The 13222-nt window shown below is 35.9% G+C and overlaps 2 protein-coding genes across 2 annotated transcripts; one reads left to right on the top strand and one right to left on the bottom strand.

Annotated features, from left to right (window-relative positions):
• On the bottom strand, positions 1 to 1540 carry nkx2.2b (NK2 homeobox 2b; the record flags this gene model as incomplete). The annotated part of the gene is made up of 2 exons (XM_084092173.1): positions 1 to 934; positions 1351 to 1540. 2 exons carry the CDS (start codon positions 1538 to 1540, stop codon positions 420 to 422), a joined length of 705 nt encoding a protein of 234 aa, XP_083948299.1. The 3' UTR covers positions 1 to 419.
• A 4383-nt stretch (positions 1541 to 5923) lies between these two features.
• On the top strand, positions 5924 to 12071 carry pax1b (paired box 1b). Its single transcript, XM_084091983.1, has 5 exons — positions 5924 to 6201; positions 6993 to 7598; positions 9059 to 9186; positions 9680 to 9875; positions 11635 to 12071. The coding sequence occupies exons 1-5, from the start codon at positions 6192 to 6194 to the stop codon at positions 11697 to 11699; spliced, it is 1005 nt and encodes a 334-aa protein (XP_083948109.1). The 5' UTR covers positions 5924 to 6191; the 3' UTR covers positions 11700 to 12071.
• The last annotated feature ends 1151 nt before the right edge of the window (positions 12072 to 13222 follow it).

The raw sequence follows: 13222 nt of genomic DNA, 5'->3' as shown, positions 1-13222 counted from the left end.
AGTCAGAATAATTTCAGTATAAAAACAAAATCGAAAACAACAGGGGAACAATTCTCGAGAACTATTCCCAATTCATTTCTTAAACGTTATTAAATTGTCAGTAGGCTATTGTGCTCTTTCTAAATTGAACGAAAAGTAACATATTTTATCGTTGAATAAATGACATTTACTGATCAACACAATGTAAAATTTCCAGCATAAATATATCTACAAACAGCACGAGATGATGATGATGATTATGAAGTCCCATTGTGCTATTTCTGTTTCATCGAATATAAAACAGTCCAACGGGGAGAAAACATTAGAACATTAAAACTCATTGAAAAATATATTTCCACATTGTAGAAATATAGTTAATGATGCAACATGAGACGAAAACAACTTTATATGTTGAAAGTTCCGCCGCGTAAAAGCTGTGTTCACCAGGACCAGGGCTGCATGTGACCCAGATGATTGACAGGTGTCAGATGTGTCATGCAGATGTTATGACTGTGATGAATCTGGGGGAACTGCTTGATATTAAAAGCAGAGTAGGGTGCCGCTGTAGTGATGTCCTGAGGACTGAGAACATGACACGCTCTTCCGTCCCTCACCAGGACTGGGAAAGAAACGCGCCGTGGAGGAGAGAGCAGATACGGGTCCGTTCCTTTCTCAACCCGGGCTCTCTTCACTTTATACCGATGGTTCTGGAACCAAATCTTCACTTGCGTTGGAGTCAAATGTAAGAGCTTAGCGAGATGTTCTCTCTCAGGGGCGGATAAGTATCTCTGCTGCCTGAAGCGTCTCTCCAACTCAAACGTTTGCGTCTTTGAAAACAGGATTCTCCGTTTGCGCTTTTCCCCCGAGTCCTCCGAACTCTCCCTATCCCTATCCCGATCCACAGACTCATCCGTGGACAGTTCTGGATTCAAGTCCTCTGGAGATGCTGATGGCACTGCTGAATATAACTATAGTTAATAACCTGTATGCGTCATCGAATTAGATGAAATAAATAACCAATTTTGATAATAGACCATCACACATAGGCTACTTAAAATAAAGGTTTCAAAGGGGGAGTTAGCCGTGCAATAACATTTCAGTTACCAGTTCTTAAAATAACCATTTTTTTTATATTTAAATAATCTGAATAACCTTTTCCCACAATAAAGAACCTTTGTGCAATGAAAATGCTAAATGTTCTTCATGGAACCATCGATGCCATTAAGGAACCTTTATTTTTCTAAGCGCGAAATTGCGTAAAACCATGACCATTTCTATTAAATTCCGACTTTTTTTGTGCAATTTTTATTGTTTTATTTAATTCGAATAAAATAGAGTATTTATCTTAGTAATTAAACTGCATAAACGTACTTGGATATGTGTGGCCACATGGAGATCCGAGCCAAAGCGCATCAGTGGAGGACGCGTGCTGCTGGTTTCCAGAGAGTCCTTCATCAGCCTCATCTTCAGTGTCTTCAGTCACTGATCCTTCGTCGCTCGTGTCCGGGAGGTCTAAAATATCACGGACAGAGAACCCTGACTTGCAATTCCTTAGGGACATTTTGCAATCCAATATACAGTGACAGTGAAGTCTATCCAAAAAGCGTTCTGTTGAGTTGTAAATGCAGATCCGTGGGATTGGACAGCGCGCGTGCACACGGATCCAGGCTCAGATCACAGATGCTCCTCGGATGCTATGCAGTGCTTGACCCAACCAATCCATTAGTCTGGTGCATTTAAGGTCGCAGGTGAGTGTTGGACCTGCAGAAAAGCGTCCCCAAAAGGCCTTGACGATCGAGGGCGGATCTCTGGAGTCAAGTGTGAAATAGTGAGTTGAGCTTCTATCAGCGGAACACCAGAAATGCATGAGTGGGATGAGGTGACACGACTAAAATGGGAGAGATCCCCCCCCCCCCCCCCCCCCTCCAACTCATTTACATATCAGAAGCGTCCGTGGCACAAATGGAAACCCTCCGTTATAATTATCTTTAAAAACGCACGCTTAGGTGTGATTCATCGTAAGGTGTGATTGGTCGGAAACATTGTATGCTGTGGACGATGAGCTGTCCGTGTTCAAATGGGATTGTTTAAAATGGCAAGTGGCCAAATTATGGAAACCTTTTGGGTCAATATTTTGCTTAGAGCTTAAGTCAAGTAGCAAATTCATCAAGCCACCGACCCATATTTGCCGACAAGAGCAGAATCCTGTTACTGACCTCCTTCAGAATTCATGTTATATGATGTATTGATGCTTAAAAGCTTTTCGTTGATAATGATGCATTCAGATGTTTGAAATTAATGGAAGCTAAATCGACATACTTCACTGCACACTTGTTTTAGAATGATCACAATGCGGTTATTTTTAGACCGAAAAACATAATTATATTTAGGCCTACACAATATTTTACAAACGAGCTCTGAATCTGTTGCAGGTTTTTGGTTCAATTATTATGGTAACATTTACCAATAAAGTTTCATTAATTAACATTAGTTAATGTATTAACTAGCATGAACTAATAATGTTAAAACATTTGTTATACAGTTTTTATTTTTTTATAAAAATGCAGTCGTTCATTGTTAGTTCATTTTAGTTCACAGTGCATTAACTAATGTGAACAAATACAACTTTTGATTTTGATAATTAATAAATATTAAATTTAACATTAATTTAGATCAGTGCTGTCAAATCGATTAATCAGGATGAATCACATCTAACATAAATGTTTTTGTTTTTATTTGTGTGTGTGTGTGTATATATATGTATATATAATATTATGTATATTTGTGCACAACACAACAATTTAAGCTAGATGTGATTAATCGCGATTAATCGATTTAACGGCACTCATTTACATTAATAAATGCTGTTAATTCATGTTAACTAAATGTTAACTTTATTGTAAATTGTTATCATTATTATTATTATTATTATTATTAGTATAAAAGTTAGTGCAATTAGAAGTTATGTTAGTAACTCTTTACTCTTTATAAGTGGTTTATTTTTATTTTCTTATTTTTTCTATTACTTTTTTTCTTTGTTGTGCGTCTTTCGAGAAAAACTCTTTTTTTAACTTCATTAAAACGTTCTTTTTCATGTGGATAATACATTTTTCAAAGATTTTAATCGATCTAAATAGGAACGATTTTCTGATGATCATTTTGCCCTTTTGTGCATTCGGAACGCCTAAGTTAGGTATCTCTCCAGATCTATCCAGTGGAATGATTTGGTGTCTCCGGCTCCTCTCTTTGACAGTGTGTGTGATGTGAATGTTCAGTGCGCTCTGCTCGCGTCATGGGTGGTCGGACTGTGCAAACACATCTACAAACCAACAGCTAAGCTCTGGACAATAGAGCAATGAAAGGCTCCCTCTGGAAGTTTTTGTGCTAGATCAGGTTTTGCATTTATTTGGGGCGCAGAAATAATGGTTGATTGACGCCCTCACACAATACACCCAAACTGGTCAAATAAAAGTGAGCGCGCTCCTTGTTGTCATGGTATTCAACTGGCCTCAATGAACGATTCCTTCATTCATGTTTAGAGCTTCGACTGTCGCATAAGAAAACAAATTAGACATTCATAGCGAAATATTTAAAAGTTTTTTGTTTTGTTTTTGCGGGGGCTTTAGATATAATTTCGCTCATGCATGGTTTTCAACACCAACGACCTGACAATGAGTTAGCTGGTGTAAGAACTGAAAAAGACGGCTGTGCTGTAATGAATAATACAGCGAGAATGAGGACTCAGTGCTTTGAAATGTACACACGCTCTAAAAAAAAATCCCAATGATGTGTTTTAAACAAGCTGTAAATAGGAACAAAGAAGTGTCATCTGAAATGCACACAGCTGGAATAGGAAAAATCTTTTAAAATATAGGCCCATAACATAATAGTCTACACATTTTTTGGAGTTAGTAGTCAAAACGTGCTACAGATTTGCATATTGTTCTTTAACCCGTAGTTGTGTTATGATAAAGCACGACAGCTAAATATAGAATCGAAAAATGAAAAGATTTGTGTGAGCGCGTGCTTCATGTATTGTGTGAGAGCGCCATCTAGTGAGTGAATGTGATGCTTTGAATTACTCTAAAAGAAAAAGAAAGAACTGTTCCATGGAATCATACTGTAAATGTAAAATCATTAGAAGTTCTGTTTGTAACATTTATCCGTATAGCTAATAATGCATGTTAGCGTTTGATATGCTTTTGTTAATGTTGATACATTTGTTTAGTTATATTAAAGACTAACTGAACAATGCGATGATATTCGGTAACAATAGCACTGTTAGTCAATAAGGACTTTAATTTTACAGAAACATCCACTGAATATTTTGCTACTCTCACATTTATCATGAATATTTTGCTACTCTCACATTTATCATGTGAGAACTTCTTGACCCATGATGTAAGTGAAAATTAAATTTGTATATTTTGTATATTCTTTTAAGTGAAACGAATATTATGTTTATGTTTCCCAAATTGACCACATTTAGGGTTTCTTATAATATCTTACAGTTACATCAGCCTAATTTGATAGGAATAGGCTATATTTCTGTTTTGTTGTGGAATACAAACTCTTTCTTTCTCATGTTCTCCCTCTTCTGGTGCAGTCTGGTCTGTACAACCCACTAATGAGGACAATTTGGACAAACCTCTCTGATATCTCTGTGTGTGTGTGTGTGTGTGTGTGTGTGTGTGTGTGTGTGTGTGTGTGTGTGTGCGTGCGTGCGTGTGTTTAAGAGAGAGAGGGAGAGAGAGAGAGAGAGAGAGAGAGAGAGTGTGTGTGTGTGTGTGTGTGTGTGTGTGTGTGTGTGTGTGTGTGTGTGTGTGTGTTGATATGCAGTAATGAATCATATTGTCTATATTCATTACGTAATGTTAAGCATATTAATAGAAAATATTAAACATTTTCGTTTATTCCTAAATAAAAAATAAATGCCTAAATCTCCCTTGAACCCTATAGGCCTATATTGAAAAGAAATATATTATTTTTTTACAGCAGTGACCTCGATGTCTCAGTTGGCCTTTACATGTCTTGTATGTTTTGTCCCTGTACTGATTCAATATTTACATTTTGGAAAAAATTAAATCTCAATACTGGATGTTTGTAAAAACCACTTCAAGCGTACATGATATTTGCTTTGTTGAATTACAGTAGGATGGCAATTAATTTAGTGTCTTCTGTGAACGGCAAACAAATACACCCATTAAAACGATGTGTAATTAATTAGCTTGTATATCGTGTTTTGAAGCCCTTTAAACAAAAGGCGCGTTTCACTTGATGCGTGTAATTCCTAAATGAACCATGAGATGGCGGTGCTGTCACACTTTTCCTCTTCGAGTTGCTTTCGTCAAGAAGTCGGGACTAAATTTCCACTGCGTTTGTGACAATTAATGCAAAGTCACTTTTTCGTGTAAATAACATTTATTACATATTTGTCTCCCTCCATTGACATTACATTAATAACAATATCTGAAGCCTGCTGTTAGATTATATTTTTTTATTTGTTTTCAGAGTTCCAACTTTGCAAATAAATTCAAAGTCTGGAAAAGTGCAAACTTATAATTTCACATTGGCACCACAAGTTTTTTCTTTTTTCACCACTTTAAAATTTACTTAAGCGCTTAATCTTAAAAGTTGAAAAATGTGTATTTCCGCTGAAGAAAACTATATATTTATTTGTTAATGGGTTAGGCTAATTGTATTAGTCCTAAAGGTATGCATATGCTTTACTACATAACGTATTTGCATAGGCATTAGGCTAATGATATTAATGTAGGCCAAATATTAAGATTTGAGGAATTTGGGGAATTTTTGGAAACTTATTCTTGATATAACTTAGCTATTTAAAATACCACAATTTTCAGTTAAGTTTTTGCATATAGTCGCTTCTAAAATGGCAGGAAAAGTAGATTTTGAATCTATATCCGTGATGAGGATTTGGGCGGAGTCACGCGCTGTCTAGTGTGATTGATGCTCGTGACGCGTCAAATTGAGCGCACGAGCCAGTCTCCTGGACGGACGTAGTTTCTCAAGTGGATCAAAGATTACTGTAAAAACCTGCTCAGTCCTAAACTCAGACACTTCAGCCATAAAAAAGCAGAAGAAGAGGGCAGTCCTAGCGGGAGACACGGGGAAACCTCTCCAATGCTGCACGGGACACAGCAGCACAGTTAAAGGTTAAAGGAGCACAACCACTGTAGGGAAATATCACAATGCAAATGGGTAAGTTCCTCTTGATCTGTTGAACAGGAATAGAGAATAAAATACATAGATGCATCCACACCGATCAAATTATGTAGGCTATTCATTTTTGAATGCGAGAAAGGGCACACGATTCTTATAAAATATTATAAGTAGCCTATTCGATAAATTAGGCTACCCAGACAAACGTTAGATTAAAGCAGGCCTGCTTATATTCCCGAACACTTTATGCACTCTTAAAAATAGCCTAAATCGAAATCTTTTTGAGATATAGCCTACATATTTGTGTGCGTTTTATTCATTTGTGCCTGTGGCTTTGTTCCCTAATAATTCCCTGTTGTTGTTGTTGTTGTTTAAGTTTTTATTTTATTTATTTTTATGAAGAACCGCCAGAAACCCCATTTGATTTCAAAGACACCTTTCAGTAAAATAGTTCATGATATAATAATAGATTATAAAATATTCTTTATTAAATCCTGGAGAATTTATTTTTTAAATATTCTTTATTAAATCCTGGAGAATTTATTTTTTATTTTTTATTATTATGTTGAGTGCATGATGATCGTTTCATTAAGGCAAGGCAAAATTGTAGGGTAAAATAAAAATGTGTATATGTGGGCTATGTATGTATGTGCTGTATGATGCATGTATTTATGTTTGATGCTGTGTTTATGTAGGCCTGTTATCTCCTTTACAGCGACCTTGAGCTTTGGGAAAGGCGCTTTATAAATAAAACGTATAGGCCTATTATTATTATGATCATTAGCTATAAAAACTGCACTGTATGGTTGAATATGATGAATCTCTTGCAGATCAGACGTACGGGGAGGTGAACCAGCTCGGCGGTGTGTTTGTCAACGGTCGGCCTCTTCCCAATGCGATCCGGATCCGAATCGTCGAACTGGCGCAGCTCGGGATCAGGCCGTGTGACATAAGTCGACAGCTCCGGGTCTCTCACGGGTGTGTGAGCAAAATCCTGGCCAGGTACAACGAGACCGGCTCTATTTTACCTGGTGCTATCGGTGGGAGTAAACCCCGGGTCACGACGCCAAACGTGGTGAAGAGCATACGGGATTATAAACAGGGCGATCCTGGAATATTTGCTTGGGAAATACGCGACAGACTGCTGGCCGACGGAGTGTGCGACAAATATAACGTCCCGTCTGTGAGCTCCATCAGTCGCATTTTAAGAAACAAGATCGGGAACCTGTCTCAGCCGAGTCAGTATGACAGCAAACCCTCTCCACCGCAGATCTCCTATAACCCCGTGTATCCATACTCCTACCCGAACGCCATGTCCCCGACCGGCTCCAAACTGGGCAGTCCTCCGGGGGTGTCTGTCAGCCTGTCCCGGGCCTGGCCCTCCGTGCACACCGTCAGCAACATATTAGGAATACGGGCTTTCATGGATCCCGCAGGTATTCACACCTTCCGTATTATCAGTTATCCATGGACCGTCCTTATCGAAGCCGCGTAAACGTTTGGTACGATTTTACGCGCAATGCATGATGCTATTTTGATTAACAAGAACATATTAAAAAGTATTCATTTATCATCAGATAGATCTTACCAGTTTTTTGTTCAGTTGACATCCAACAAAAGTTCCCGTGTTGACGAAATATTGCGAGGGAATGCCAGAGTGTTCTTAATATCAATAATTAAAGTTCAACTAAATCTGTTATTCTTGATGTCTGTAATTGTATTTTCATTAAACGTCACCATAGGCTGCCATTCAGATTCAGTTGTTGATATCAAGAATTGATTTCTTAGTTGATATATATCAGAAATACAATTCTTACTAGTAAAAATCATATTTTTTTATATCAATAGCCTAATAACTTTGTTACTAGTAAAAATATTTGTACTATTTTAAATGTTAATTCTTGATATCTGTAAATGTTTTTCAACATGTTACATTTATTATTTCTGATATCTGAAAATGTGTTTCTGATATAGCAATAATTAGCAGAGTAATTTCAGATATCTAAAAATGGCTTTCTTACTAATCACATTCATGGCATCAGAAATTAACATTGTCAATATAGTGACAATCGAATTCTTGTCAAAAATGAACATTTTTACTAGTGGCAATTCAATTGTTGATATCAAGAATATACATTTGCACTAGTAACCACTCAATCAATGATATCAAATTGTTTTATTTTTACTAGTAAGAATTGTATTTCTTTAAGAAATCGATCAACAATTTAATTTGAATGGCAGCCGATTGTGACATTTAACCAGTGAAAATACATTACAGATATCAAGAATGATCATTTTTACTAGTTGAAATGTAATTCTTGATATCACGTGATGACGTCATGATATCAATAATGAACATTTACACTAGTGAAAACTGAATTGTTGATATCAAGAATTCATATCCTGGGAAAGAGTAAAAGTCAAAATGGCTTGACATAATGGGGAATCGTATTATATCGCTGTACTTTTGTTCTGTTGCTTCTGCTGTCTGAAGATTAAAATCTTTTCCTGCTGAGTAATATTACAGCTTCTTCAGATCAGTGTTTAGGTTCTTCTTAAAGCATGATTACAGAGAATAAAAAATAAAAGGTTTTCCTATAAGGAATAACTGAGCTTCTGCTGAGCAGAATTTGAGGCCCACGTTTAAATAAATCAGCCGCTCTTACAACACTCTGATAATGCATTTATATAGAGTTTATATTTCTAAATGTGACAAATGTTGTTTGCATTATAACAAGAATACCATCATTTTCAGACTGAGCCAAGAAGTTCAATTCTTTATCTCAATGTTTACTCCAAGATCAGAGTGCATCCCATCGTGAAATCCCAATCTTTGAACTGTTGCTGATGCAGATGCAACTATTAAATTCGTTTTGATTTATTTAATGTTTTACAGCCATTGCTGGAACAGAGAGTTACCAGCAGAAAATGGAGGACTGGACGGGCGTTAACAGATCTTCATTTCCTTCCGTGCACGGAGTCAACGGCATCGACAAACCAGAAAGTGACATCAAGTACAACCAGGTGAACTTTTAATTTATGTTTTATTTATTCTAGCATGAGTAATTGTAAATTCACACAATTACTTGTTTAATTTCCAATATAAGCAAGTGATATAAAAATAAAAAAGTGTGTTTTTCGCAGTGATGTCAAAAAAGTCCCAATTGGGTCCCAATTTATTATTGGTGTGAACCGTGAAGAATTTTTCACTTTAAAGAACCTTTTGTGAAATGGAAAGGTTCTTCATGAAACTAGATACCAATAAAGAATCTTTATTTTTTAAAGTGGAGAGATCTTGTGGATAATCTCTTTTCATAATCTCTTTTTCTAAATTGTTTATTCAGAATTGATCTTGTACGTTCCGTCGAGTATTATTGTATCATCATTTAAAATGATCACAAACTTGTTGATTTCATTTTATTTTCTCATAATATAATTTTCTGTCTTTGTTATTCTTTGTAGTTCTTCTTTGGTGCAAATGTATATCATTCTAAATGATAGCTTTAATTGTTTTCAGGCTTCATCAAATTTATCGGGATATGTTCCCGCGTGCGCGTACTCCGCTAATCAGTACGGGGTTTACGGAGGGCCCGCCGGGAACTACGGGCACTGGCAGTCTCAGGGCGCGAGCCTCAGCCATCCGAACAGCGGGGCCATGATCCAGAGCCCAAACCTGCACTGCGCCATAGCCTTCAAAAACCCGGCCCGGGACGGTAAGAGGCCACCTGTCCTGAACACTCAGTCAACATGATGACCCTGCACACAAACAAGAAATCAGTTTTCAAAAGTTTAGTAGAATATGTGTGTTAGTAGGCTATGGTTTTGCAATAAACATCACAATAGGAACTTTAACGGGAAAAGAATGTAAAATCGCTGCAGTAAAACATATTAGTTTGTAAGCTACAACTTAGGCTATAGAAATAAAAAGCTAAAAATGTTGTTTATTGACTAAAAGAAAGAAGTATGTCCCGCTAAACTGCTCAATTCAGTTCTAAGAAATTAATAATTTTATCCTAAAATCAAAAATTGTTAATTCGTTTTTTTAATGTCTCTGAATAAATGCCATATTTTAAAAATCCTAGATTGTGTTATTGAAGTCATTCAATAAGTTATCGTTTGCTGAAGCAACGTAAAATTTGGGTTATTGTGGTACAGTGATACAAACTCTACGAAATCTTATATCAATGGACAAATTTAATCTAATTTAATCCTATTTATATTGATTTATGTGCTTGGATTATTTAGATGAAAACAAGACATGGTTTGTACTGATTATTGACTTCATCCATCCGTCTTCCATGCCGCTTATGGGACGCGGCAGTGCTGGATGATGACGTTTACATCAGGGTAAATTATACCAGAGTAAAAAGGTTAGATGAACGTAACGAGAATGTACTGGGAACACTGTAAAAAGTGATCAGTTGACTTAACTTTTTTTTAAGTGAGGAAACCCGTTGCCTAAAATTATCTTCATGCCTATAATAAAAAAATAAAAAAATAAAAAGTTATGTGAACTTGACAATTCCACATAACTTAACTTTTCAATTAAGCAGTTAGGTTAAGTTGAGTCAACTGATCACTTTTTAAAGTGAAGGTTATAGGGGAACGTTCTGCAAACCAACAGGGAACGTTCTATTTACGTAAAGAAAACTTGCCTGCTATAACCAACACAGAACGTTTGGATGTCTGTTCTGGGAACCAAAAATTGTTAGCTGGATGAGATATTGTTAAGAAATCTATATACATACGTTTACTGTAAAAATGTTGATGTTTTTTATAGCTAAAAAGCGATCTCTTTTTATAAAGCAAGCGCGTATGATTTCCCTGCGTAAACAATCATAGGCCTATATGTTTAGATTTTATAAAAATGTTATTCTTTATGCTGTTCTTATTTTATATGTATTAAGGTATTTTATATTGCAGTTTATGTTAATTTAGCTCATTCATTTAGCACATTAATTGCTTTATATGCTGTTTACTGTGACGGCATGGCAACACTGCTTTGTCTTTACGCCAATTTTAATGCACACAGCTGCCAGTTTTATAACTTAAAGGGAATAGTTCACCCAAAAATGAAAATTCTGTCATCATTTACTCACCCTCAAGTTGTTTCAAACCTGTATGAGTTTCTTTCTTCTGCTGAACACAAAAGAAGTTATTTTAAAGAATGTTGGTAACCAGACAGTTGACAAAAGCCTAGACTTACTTCTACTGGAAGTCAATGGCTGTTTGATTACCAATATTCTTTAAAATATCTTCTTTTGTGTTCAACAGAAGAAAGAAACTCATGCAGGTTTGGAACAACATGAGGGTGAGCAAGTAATGACATCCCTTTAATGTAATGTGTCTCTTTAAATTTACCCCCCAAAATTGCAGTTCATGTCACTCTGACTTTATAAAGGAAGTTATCAGCTGAAAGGCTCAGTTTCATCTTGTTTGCTACATAAACACTCCTCTCTCTTTTGGCTCCAGCTGTAGAAAGAAAGAGTCCTCTGAGCAAACAGCAGCACGACGTTCATGGACTCTCAGAGTCATAAGAACACAAAGACCAGCAGAGAAAACTATCATCTGTTCATCCTTCAAAGACTCGCTCGTCTGCTAATTCTGGATAAAACACACCTGAATGTTTCACACCATCATGGAGAAGTGGGATCTGAAGCTGTGGAGACAGAGACACCACAGAGGATTTCTGCAATATTTGCAGTAGACTTTTTTTTTCCCTTGTTCTTTGGTGTAAATAAATTTGGCGTCAGGCTGCAACATTGTTAGAGTCATGCGCCTTATGGAAATGAAATGAAACTGTCATTGCATTTTCGTGACTGTATGATATTGAATGGCCTGTAGGCCTATATATATATATATCTATTTTTATAAATTCTTTTCTGCTTAATAAAGGCATGTCAAAAGTGAACTGTCTTTCAGCGTATCAATTCTATGGCTGGTTTCTCAGCGGTCACAGTCAGATAACATGTTTACAGAGAGATTATGTGGGATTTCACGCTGAAAACCTTGTGAATAAACAGATGGACGATGCTATCAAACTGTTGCCACAGGTCCGTTTAGCTGACCTTAAATGTAAAAGATCTATACGATTAATAATAATATCCACTAAATTTATACTTTATAAAAATAGCAGTTTTTTTGGCGAGTAACGAATGCGAGCAAAGATGCATTATCGTGTCTTAACATAGGCCTATGTGTTAAATAAATACACAAAACAAAGGAAATAGGCCTTACAACTATTAAATACAATAAAATTTGAAAGAACGAAAGAGAACAAGCGAAAATGCATCATATTTCCTGACGGGCATATATACGGAATATTTCCAGATTATTCTTTTTTTACTTGCTTTTTTTTACTTTACTTGAGTATTTTATTGGTGTACACTGTAAAAAAAAAAAAAAAGAAGATATATATATGATCAATAAGTTATGACAACATATGTTTTGCCTTTAGCTCATCAAAATAAGTTAAGCTATACCAGATTCAACTTATTATTTTAAGTCAGCTTAATGTCATTTAAATTGAAATAACTTAAATATCCAAGCTGATTAAAAAACAATAAGGAAGCAATTTACATTGGTTTATTTTATTTGTAATTTTATGCATTGAGCATGCAATATACCTTTCCACTTGTTAGTTGTTCGATTTTCTTTTTCTTTTTTTCAATGAATGATAATTATAATTAGGTTATAATAATAAAGCCAAAAAATTGGGGCTTTGGGTTTGACGTTTTAGCGCTTTTTTAAAGAAAATCTGGCGTTTACATTTTTTCTAAATCGGCAGGTCTGAATTCAGCACTTCAAAATCCCGCAAAATCTTTTAAGTAGCATATTTTTGAGACTGCGTCTGTCAGATGAAGTTCACACTGTGAAGTGTGTTGAACTTGAACATCTGGGTTTACTTTTAGCACAAGGCAACTGCTTGGATTCATAATTAAGGGTATGCTAAATTAAGTCATTTGAACGAGGTGTAGAATGTAAAATCAAATTATTACACAGTTATAAAACGCAGTTGTTTTTGGTTTTTTTTTTGGGGGGGGGGGGGGGGTAACACTTT

The sequence above is a fragment of the Abramis brama genome (genome assembly GCF_963993115.1).
Source record: "Abramis brama genome assembly, chromosome: 18".
Lineage (NCBI taxonomy): Eukaryota > Metazoa > Chordata > Actinopteri > Cypriniformes > Leuciscidae > Abramis > Abramis brama.
Note: the sequence above shows the minus strand (reverse complement) of the source record. Positions and strands in the feature narration are given on the sequence as shown.

Bases quoted from the DNA above. Each gene is read 5' to 3' on its own strand.
- pax1b (XM_084091983.1), top strand. The intron at 7,599-9,058 runs GTATTCACACCT...AATGTTTTACAG, and splicing joins GGCTTTCATGGATCCCGCAG to CCATTGCTGGAACAGAGAGT. The intron at 9,876-11,634 runs GTAAGAGGCCAC...TTTTGGCTCCAG, and splicing joins CAAAAACCCGGCCCGGGACG to CTGTAGAAAGAAAGAGTCCT.